Source organism: Trachurus japonicus, chromosome 6 (genome assembly GCF_045865225.1).
Source record: "Trachurus japonicus isolate A0001 chromosome 6, Traja_1.0".
NCBI lineage: Eukaryota > Metazoa > Chordata > Actinopteri > Carangiformes > Carangidae > Trachurus > Trachurus japonicus.
The window spans coordinates 37,568,317-37,579,443 of record NC_140912.1 but is presented as its reverse complement, the minus strand read 5'-3'; the positions used below and the strand labels follow the sequence as shown (position 1 = coordinate 37,579,443).

Genomic DNA, 11,127 nt, shown 5'->3' with positions numbered 1-11,127 from the left:
TCAGTCACACAGCAGCCAGAAGGAAGATAATATCTGTTAAATATTGATTAGATGGATTTTAAAACGCACCTTTATGTATCAGCACAGCAGAGTCGATCCTCCTCCTCACTGTTTAGAAAAATAAAAGTTGTATCCTACCGATCGATTCCTGGTGGAGTTTTAGGTTGGTTTTATTTTGAAATGCATTTCCGGCGCCGTGTGATGTGAATGTGTTGAACTTGTTGCAGCTGCAGCGGCTCGATGCTGCCGACAGGAGGCGACACAGGACAGGAAGGTTACAGCTTCTATTTTCTTATTTTATCTAAAGTGTTTTCTTTGTTTTAACGCGGGATTTCTGTCATTTTGACGGATCTAATAAATAAATGAATAAATAAATAAATAATATCTTATTGACATTTTTGGACAAATTCTCAAATCAATGCACTAATTTCCGATTTCTTCTGTTTGTTAGTTATGTTATATCGAACAATTATTTGATTTTGATTTAATTTAGGGAAAATATGCACTTGTATCGATCATCTGTAGTCCATAAAACATTAACCCCTTCCTGGCCAGTTGTTTTAGCTGCAAAAACACGTTATTTCTCATACTATGGTTTTATTTTATTATATTTTATTATTCCTGTCTATATTCTGAAGGTTTTTACAGAGGGGATTGTTGATATATCATTCATACAACATTTTATTCCGATTATGTTCATTTTGTCTTCTCGTATAGGCCCTATTAGTTATTTTTTCCTTGTGTTCAGACAATGAAATCAATTGAATCAATGGTAATGATTCCTCACGCTTGTGAGGAAGACTGGAGTCACACTCGAAACTGTCAGGCAGGTAACATCATTCTTGATTTCATTGTCTGAACACAAGAAAAAAAAAACTAACATTTTATTCCAAAAAATAAATAAATAAAGCGAAATTCAATGTTTTAGGGCTGGTGACAGTATTTTCTCATTTACAGAGTGATAAAAAGAGATATCCAAAATCCCCTCTGTAAAAACTTCTGACTCTAATATGTCAACCCAATCCATTGTTCAGATTTCAGTTCTGGAAATATTATGCAAATTAGCGCATATTTCATTAGATATTGCACCATTTACACATTTAAACATAAAATTTGACAAAACTTGTAATACAAAAAATATTTCTCTTAATGTGAGTGATAAACTTGGGAAGTTTCATGATGATATCTGTTAGTTAAAATTTTTTACCTTAAAATACATTAAAAAACCCATAGGCAGAGGTGGACATCCAGCGAAGGGTCATGGATGTTGTAAAAATGCAGCATTACGAGTCCAAAAAATGGACTTTCATTCTGAAACTTGGGAAATCCAGAGTTTACCCAAAGATACACCTCCTTACCAAAAATCAGGCCCCAGTGACCTTTCATTTGACCGTGGGGGGGGTTGGGGAAGTGTGAGAGGTGGAGAGTAGAGGGTTCAGTGATGTGACAACAACAGGGAGGAGAAGAACCAGGTTTATTTCTCCTCTTTATTCTCTCAGGGTTTTTTTTTTTTTTTTACAAATCTCACAGTTTGAACATCGTTTGAACTAGAGCACTGGAAAAGAGAGTAACGACACCACCATTGACTCCCGTGGTAAGGGTTTAAGGGTTTAAGGGTTTAAGGGTTTAAGGGTTTAAGGGTATAAGGGTTTAAGGGTTTAAGGGTTTAAGGGTTTAAGGGTTTAAGGGTTTTGCGCCCCTAGTGGCAGGATGTGGGTATTGCAAAAGCGCCCAGAAAACCCATTCACTCCAATGTATGTGTGTTGCCCACTTGCTGGTAAATTGATGAAAACGGCCGTGTTTTTGTTTCTAGGTGTCTTGGTCATATCAAATTATACTTATAATTTGTTTATTACAAAATGTAGATTGAAACATTCATGTAGACAACTGTTTTTTGTTGGTGTTTTTTACTCGCCTATGTGTTAATGTTTATCTGTAAAGGATCCTCAATGATGCTATTATGCCGTCGTTACTCTCTTTTCCAGAGCACTGGAAAAGAGAGTAAGGACACTCCATTGGTCCAATGGCAGCGCCTCCTGGTGGAGGAATATGGGTTTTGCAAAAGAACTGACATCTCTGCATTGTTGGTGAATGAGCAGTGTGGTGTTTTCAATAATTTAAGGACATTTATAGATCACCCACGTTAATAGCATCATTGAGGATCCTTTACAGATAAACATTAACACATAGGCCAGTAAAAACAAACAGTTGTCTACATGAATGTTTCAATCTACATTTTGTAATAAACAAATTATAAGTATAATCTGATATGACCAAGACACCTAAAAACAAAAACACGGCCGTTTTCATCAATTTACAAGCAAGTGGGCAACACACATACATTGGAGTGAATGGGTTTTCTGGGCGCTTTTGCAATACCCATATCCTGCCACTAGGGGCGCAAAACCCTTAAACCCTTAAACCCTTACCACGGGAGTCAATGGTGGTGGCGTTACTCTCTTTTCCAGCGCTCTAGTTTGAACATCGCTGCAGACAGGAAGTGACCTCATCATCAGACAGGAAGTGGCCTCATCATCAGACAGGAAGTGACCTCATCACATCGTCCACTCAACATCACATCTACAGCTTCTCCACCAGCTTCTGGGACAAGGAGACCAGCCTCTGCCTGGTCTGCAGGTCTGAGCCCATCATCAGGTTCTGGTACAACCGGGTCTGCAGAACCACCTCCTCCCCACCGCCCCCCTCCCCCTCCCCCTCCCCCTCCCTCTCTCTCCTCAGCAGCGCTCGCTCTCTCTCCAAGTCCTCTCTGGCTCGCTCTACGAAGGCTCGGTCCCGGTCCAGAAAGGCTCGGTCCCTCTCCAGAAACGCCCGGTCTCGGTCCAGAAACGCCCGGTCCCGGTCCAGAAACGCTTGGTCCCGGTCCAGAAAGGCGCGGTCTCGGTCCACGGCGGCGCGGTCTCGGTCCACGGCGGCGCGGTCTCGGTCCACAGCGGTCCGATCCTTGCCCACGGCGGCCCGGTCTCGCTGCAGAGCCTCCAGGTCCCGGTCCAGCAGCTCCCTGAGATACAGATGTGGTAGAGATGAGATACAGACGAAATACAGACGAGATACAGGTGTGAAAGAGATGAGATATAGATGTGAAAGAGATGTGAAAGAGATGAGATACAGATGTGAAAGAGATGTGAAAGAGATGAGATACAGATGTGAAAGAGATGAGATATAGATGTGAAAGAGATGTGAAAGAGATGAGATACAGATGTGAAAGAGATGTGAAAGAGATGAGATATAGATGTGAAAGAGATGAGATACAGATGTGAAAGAGATGAGATATAGATGTGAAAGAGATGAGATATAGATGTGAAAGAGATGTGAAAGAGATGAGATACAGATGTGAAAGAGATGAGATATAGATGTGAAAGAGATGAGATATAGATGTGAAAGAGATGTGAAAGAGATGAGATATAGATGTGAAAGAGATGAGATATAGATGTGAAAGAGATGTGAAAGAGATGAGATACAGATGTGAAAGAGATGTGAAAGAGATGAGATACAGATGTGAAAGAGATGAGATATAGATGTGAAAGAGATGAGATACAGATGTGAAAGAGATGAGATATAGATGTGAAAGAGATGAGATATAGATGTGAAAGAGATGAGATATAGATGTGAAAGAGATGTGAAAGAGATGAGATATAGATGTGAAAGAGATGAGATATAGATGTGAAAGAGATGAGATATAGATGTGAAAGAGATGTGAAAGAGATGAGATACAGATGTGAAAGAGATGAGATATAGATGTAAAAGAGATGAGATACAGATGTGAAAGAGATGAGATATAGATGTAAAAGAGATGAGATACAGATGTAAAAGAGATGAGATACAGATGTGAAAGAGATGAGATATAGATGTGAAAGAGATGAGATACAGATGTGAAAGAGATGTGAAAGAGATGAGATACAGATGTGAAAGAGATGAGATATAGATGTAAAAGAGATGAGATACAGATGTAAAAGAGATGAGATACAGATGTGAAAGAGATGAGATATAGATGTGAAAGAGATGAGATACAGATGAGATACAGATGTGAAAGAGATGAGATACAGATGTGAAAGAGATGAGATATAGATGTGAAAGAGATGAGATACAGATGTGGTAGAGATGAGATACAGATGTGAAAGAGATGAGATACAGATGTGATAGAGACGAGATACAGATGTGATAGAGACGAGATACAGATGTGAAAGAGACGAGATACAGATGTGAAAGAGACGAGATACAGATGTGATAAAGACGAGATACAGATGTGATAGAGACGAGATACAGATGTAAAAGAGATGAGATACAGATGTGAAAGAGATGAGATATAGATGTGAAAGAGATGAGATACAGATGTGAAAGAGATGTGAAAGAGATGTGGTAGAGATGAGATACAGATGTGAAAGAGACGAGATACAGATATGAAAGAGACGAGATACAGATGTGATAGAGACGAGATACAGATGTGATAGAGACGAGATACAGATGTGAAAGAGACGAGATACAGATGTGATAAAGACGAGATACAGATGTGATAGAGACGAGATACAGATGTGGTACCGTTCTCTCTCGAAGGCGATGAGCTCGCGGTCGAACTGGACCTGCTCGCGCTCCAGAACCGCCCTCTCTCTCTGCAGCTCGCTCCGCCGCCGGTCCAGCTCGGCCGCCTCGCGCTCCGTCCTGGGGGGGGCAGCAGCAGCAGCGGCGCCGTTGCTGTTGCTGTTGTTGCCGTTGGAGAAGTCCGACAGTAAGGTGGCGTACAGGATGGTGGGCTGGCTCTGATGCACGACGTCGTCTCTGTGTTGTGACTCCGCCCCCTCCGCTGCTTTGACCTCTCTCAGCTCCAGGATGCCGCCCACTGACTCCGCCCACTCCACAGGTGCTGACTCCGCCTCACTGGGGGGGGGTTACCATGGAGACAAATATTAGATTTAGAGTCCAAACCGAATGAAAATGTTCCATAAACAGGTGGAATAAACCTTTTCTTTACCATTTTTTTACAACCTGGACCTTATTTCTATCCTAAAATCCGATCATTTCCTCCCCCAGATAACTTTGGTGTCATTCCAAGTGGTTGTGATGAAATGAGCTCCAGCCGAGAGCCGCGTATATCCGTATAATGGAGTCTACAGGGCAGCAGAATGCAGCCTCTAAATAACACATTATCTGCAGAGAAACTCCTTCATTTCATCAATATTTAGTTCTGATAGGCTAGTGCTATTCCCCTCTGAGTCCGGGGTTAGCTGTTATCAACATCCGGGGTCTGTAGGTTGACCTACTGACCTCTGACCTGGATGATGTCATCTCTGAGCGCCGCGCAGCTCATTCTGATAATAATCATTCTGCTTCGGCATTCGGGTCCATTTTTATCTCAACTAGCCGGAGCTTCAGTGAGTGTACGTCACCGGGGCCCCACCCTGGAGCCAGGCCTGGGGTTGGGGCTCTTGGCCCACGGGACCCGGCCGGGCCCAGCCTGAACGAGCGACGTGGGCCCGCCGTTCCGTAGGCCCACCACCGGCGGGAGGGTTCAGAACGGGCTGGTGCCGTGTGATTTGGGCGGCGGTCAACAGCGAAAGGCGAAGCTCTCGATTTACCGGTCGATCTACGTTCCTCCCTCACCTATGGTCATGAACTCTGGGTCATGACCGAAAGAACGGGATCCCGGATACAAGCGGCCGAAATGAGCTTCCTCCGCAGGGTGGCGGGGCGCTCCCTTAGAGACAGGGTGAGGAGCTCTGTCACCAGGGTGGCGGGGCGCTCCCTTAGAGAGAGGGTGAGGAGCTCTGTCACCAGGGTGGCGGGGCGCTCCCTTAGAGACAGGGGGAGGAGCTCTGTCACCAGGGTGGCGGGGCGCTCCCTTAGAGATAGGGTGAGGAGCTCTGTCACCAGGGTGGCGGGGCGCTCCCTTAGAGAGAGGGTGAGGAGCTCTGTCACCCGGGAGGAGCTCGGAGTAGAGCCGCTGCTCCTCCACATCGAGAGGAGCCAGCTGAGGTGGCTCGGGCACCTGTATCGTGCCCCTGGACGCCTCCATGGGGAGGCCCCGAGGAAGACCCAGGACACGCTGGAGTGACTACGTCACTCGGCTGGCCTGGGAACGCCTTGGGGTCCCCCCGGAAGAGCTGGAGGAAGTGTCTGCTGCCCCCGCGACCCGACTCCGGATAACGTGGTGGACAATGGATGGATGGAGAATAAATGCAGAGGCTCAATGTGAACACCAGATCAGATGGAAACAGTTAAAACCTTAACAACTCAAACCGACCTACTGAGTCCAGGTAAAGAACCGGCCTCTCTGGGTGTGGGGGGGCTGAGGGGGGGCAGGTCTGAGATCGGCTCCTCGTCCTCGTCCTCGTCCAGCGGCGCCGGCTGCACCACGCTGGCCGTGCCCTGCAGCCGGCCGCTCATGGCCTCGTCCATCAGCTGGAACCAGCGCCAGGCGCCGGGCCGGCCCAGGTTCTCCAGACCCTCGGGGGGGTTCTTCAGCACCTGCACGGGGGGAGGGGGGGCCTCACAGTTTTAGCTCACACACACACACACACACAGGTCCACATGTTCAACATGGCGGCCGCTGTGACATCACTGACCACCTGAGTCGAGGTGAAGCGCCACTGACCCGGTACTTCTCCTTCAGGTTGTCCCACTTCTTCTTCAGCTGCCGAGCCGACATCAAACCATGGAGCCCCATCTCCTTCCTGATGGCCCTGCAGTCACACGGTGGTCACATGACGGTCACATGACGGTCACACGACAGTCAGGGTTCTAAATTAACTTTTTAGATCACCAGCCAATTTCCACTAGCCAATTTTTTTCCGGTGAAAATAAGAGAGATTCTTTACGTTCGCACTGTGTTTCCCATGAAAATAGCATGTTTTTAGCCTAGCTATCATACTGACAACTGAAATAATTACTTTCAGGTATTGTGCCTCCTCCATTACAGTTTTTCTCCATTGGTTTGGCTTATTTTTCAAAACAGAAATTACATTTTCAAAACAACATGGACAAACCTCCAAACTACTTGGCAAATGTTCACAAGAGAATTGTATTTCTCATTAATTTCATCACATTGTGGCCTAAATGTCCGATGTAACAGAGATGTGACATGTGAGGATGAAAGTTGTTCTGGATGCATCACGTTTTCAGTCGGTAACTTTGCCTTAAATTAAGAGACACAGAGATAAGCACACAGACGTGGACGTGGACGTGCAGACGGCGGACTGACCTCCAGCCTCTCATGGCGGAGTTCCTCCTCCCGGTGAAGATGGCAGCGTTGGTGGCTCGGAGCTGGACCAGCAGTTTGATGTCTCGGTCCGTCACTATGGAAACAGCAGACACGTCATCAGTCTCATGTCTCTGTCTCTACATGAAGTCTCTCTCTGCAGTCTGAGGTCCCTGGTTAGAGGCAGGTTTATGGTGTAGTCCAGTGGTTCTGAAACTGTTTTACATCAAGGACCCTAAATTGACACAAATCCAAACCCAAATTGGACAAAATTTTGAAACGAAGACCAGAAATACACTAATAATTGACCTCTGGCTAAGCCCCGCCCCCAAACGCAATGAGCCAATCACAGTGCGCATAGCTAGCCCATACACTCGGACATTCTCTGCTTCCACGTCCATTGAAATGCATTGCAGTTAGTCAGTTTTCATTCGTTTTTATATGTTTTTTCTTGACATTTTAAGTTTTAAATGGTCAAACGGTGTTCATGGGGTACATGCAGCTCTGACACTAGGTATCCCGAGAGGCCACGGGGGGATTTTTTTAACCTTTTCCCAAGCCACATCTCAACCGAGAGAAGTGTCTGCTCTGGATAAAGTTATGCAGTAGACCACAACACCAACTAAACGTGGATAAAATGAACAAGGATGTCTACATCTTTTCTAAGTTAAAGCAGATAACAGCGGCACGGCCGTTTCGGCTAATGCTGTGTTCAAGGCAGGCTTTTGAAACCGTAAGTTACAGCTTCAAGTCACAACTACGACTTGGTAGCGTTCCGGGTAACCCGTAGCTCGTGTTTTTACCATCCTGTTGTCTGTGAAAGTTCCCTATAACGGCCACTCGTAACTTCCGACCCGTGAACTCGTACCAGATCGAACTGGTATGACTTCACAGGAAGGAAAAACACAAAGTACGAGTTTCCTTGAACGCACCATGAGTTAGCAGCCCCCGCCCTTGTCAGGCATCAATTGGTCCTCGTGCTACGTCACCACGTTCACGCGCATCCCTTGGCTGCACACACAGCCCTTCATGCCGTTCTCTCCCCTCATTGGATAACACTTGTATCCCACAAGGAAAATTTTCTCCTCGGGTTACAGCAGAGCAGAGTGACGGAGAGACTCGTGTTTAGGCTGAAATACTTCATGTAAGTGATTGCTGACGGAAAATAGGACTATTTAGGACTTATATTAACAAAAACATTCCACTGATATCTGCTTTAAGGCAACAACGTATTTGAGGCAACATATTGTCAGAGATGTTTAGATGTTAGCCAGTATCACAACTAAGCATAAAGTCCGCTAGCTTAATGCTAACGTATAATGTAAAACTCCATAGACAGGCTAACAGAAATTAGCCCGTCGCTATCGACAGCCATAGCAGTAAAGCTAAGTGAAGTTTTGGTGACTTCAACATGATATTTAATCTTTCTGTCTCCAAAAATCATCAGTTGCCTCCTGTGAAATGTCTCCTAGTGTGACAGCTGTTGCCATAGCAACTGTCACCGAATGTTGACTGTTTGTCCCAGTGAGTGGAGGGGGCGGGGCTTAGCCAGAGGTCAATTGTTCTGAGACTGAATAACTTTACTTTCTTAGTCAATGTACCTTCAAATTAGAGGTCAATGGCCAGAAATGTCTGGAATGAAATGGGAAAAATTTGTCCAAAAATGGTTGAGGGGTGTGTGGCTGTGTCTTTGTGTGGTTTCGGGGGGGGGGGGCTCATATCGGATTCCTTGGTTTTCCGTCAGGGAACTTGTTGCTTCCAGTCGCAGTAAACAATGGCAACTGAAAAACAAACGCTTTTATTTGCAAATGTTGAAGCGCTGGCGACGAAGAAGACGTCTATGGAGGTGGTCTGTCCGACCAGTCGAGGCTCAATGGGTGAATTTACCACACTGACGTTCTGTGCGGACCAATCACAGTACTTGCGGTTCGCGTCGCGACGCGTCGACGCGATGCATAGTCAGGATCTTTTGGAGGTGCACGTCAGGCTACGGCGTAGGGCCCACGTAGCTGTGCGTTCACACTAAAAGCTTCCAAAGCGTCAAAACGCCGGAAGTCAATTCATTTTCAATGAGCGCCCAGCGACACTGAGCCTCCAAAGCGTCAACAGGCGTCGCCGCGCTTCCAAAGCGTCACCAGAAGTTGAGCCCTGGTTAACTTTAGGGTAATTAGCTATGACGCGGTTAAGCGGCAACCTGTCAGAATAGAGACGTCCGTCGGCTCCTTTTTTCCCCTTTTTTTTGTATTTCGGCTCCCCAATGAACAGTGCGATCGAACTTTGACATCAGTCACGTGACAAGCGGCTGAAAATATTTGCCGTTTCGGGAGCTGTCTTGTCTGACGCCCACCCTCGAGCATTTTTGACGCTTTGGAAGCTTTTGGTCGTCGCCGCGCTTCCAAAGCGTCCAAAGCGTCACCAGAGGAGAAGTTGAGCCCTGGTTAACTTTAGGGTAATTAGCTATGACGCGGTTCAGCGGCAGCCTGTCAGAATAGAGATGTCCGTCGGCTGCCTTTTTTCCCCTTTTTTTTTGTATTTCGGCTCCCCAAAGACCAGCGCGATCGAACTTTGGCGTCAGTCACGTGACGAGCGGCCAAAGCGGCTGAAAATATTTGCTGTTTTGGGAGCTGTCTTGTCTGAGGCCCAGCCTCGAGCGTTTTTGACGCTTTGGAAGCTTTTGGTGTGAACGCACAGTAGGACAGAATCATACCAGGCTTTAGTCGAGGGTATAGATAATGAGTGAAATTTCAATTTTGAGTGAACTATCCCTTTAATGGTGCGTGCCAGTGGTAGACACAGCTAGTTATCCCGGGTTAAGGCTGGACCACCGGTCTAAACTAGTGAAAGAGACACTGCCGAACGGCGGGAAACTGCTCAGTAATGGCGGCCTTTCTTTAGTTTTACCGCCAAAACGCGTCTTCTTCCTCCTCCTCCTCCTCCTGCTCTCACGTCACTAAACCAACTACTGATGTCACTGTCCGCTACGTAACGTGACGTCACGCTTCGCTGTGTGTACACACACACACACACACACACACACACACACACACACACCACGGGGTGAGCGACAGAGCAGTGAGATGTTGTGTAGTAGAGAGAGACAATAATAAAACAGTTAACAGCATGAACATTGAAACAACATGGCGGACAGGACGAGTCAGCTCACAGGCGCCGTTAAACTGTTGTTGTTGAATATTGTTGTTATTATATTTAAACCACTTTACTTCTGTATGTGTTCGCCATCTTTCCTCCTCCTCCATCCAAACAGTCCTCTTCTTCTTCCTCTGCTGCTGCTGCTGTTTATGTCTGTTACTGGAGCCTTACTGCCGCCTACAGGCCGCGGCAGGGAGCGCACTGAGGGAAATAATTAGATAGATAGATAGATAGATAGATAGATAGATAGATAGATAGATAGATAGATAGATAGATAGATAGATAGATAGATAGATAGATAGATAGATAGATAGATAGATCAAAACAAGAAATAAGAGACGAAAAAGAATCATAACAAACAAAATAAAACAGTAATAATAAAAGATAGATCAATAAAATAATTAATTTAAATAAATACGAATAAAAGAAGCTATAGGTGTCAGTGAAATGTTTCCTCTTTATTTTTTAAATTTTACACACACACACACACACACATTATTGTCTGTTTTATATATATATATATATATATGTATATATATATATATATATATATATATATATAATAAACAGACAATAAACAAACAAACAAAACATATATATACATATACGAAAGGGTATTAGTAGTTATATTATAGGTATTATTAAATCATATAGTTGTTTGTAATAATTTATAATATTCCAAGGTTTTTATATCTTTTCTGTCTTCCATATTTTGTAACTGCATATAATATCTGATTTCTATTTTAAAAAAATAATTTGGGTGACCA

General features: G+C 45.0%; 1 protein-coding gene across 1 annotated transcript; it reads right to left on the bottom strand.

Annotated features, from left to right (window-relative positions):
• Positions 1 to 2,522: 2,522 nt before the first annotated feature.
• LOC146986645 (uncharacterized) lies at positions 2,523 to 10,507 on the bottom strand. Its single transcript, XM_085780656.1, has 6 exons — positions 10,432 to 10,507; positions 7,214 to 7,307; positions 6,608 to 6,695; positions 6,257 to 6,480; positions 4,558 to 4,893; positions 2,523 to 3,019 (listed from the first exon to the last, which is right to left on the bottom strand). Exons 1-6 carry the CDS (start codon positions 10,448 to 10,450, stop codon positions 2,581 to 2,583), a joined length of 1,200 nt encoding a protein of 399 aa, XP_085636782.1. The 5' UTR covers positions 10,451 to 10,507; the 3' UTR covers positions 2,523 to 2,580.
• Between the last annotated feature and the right edge of the window lie 620 nt (positions 10,508 to 11,127).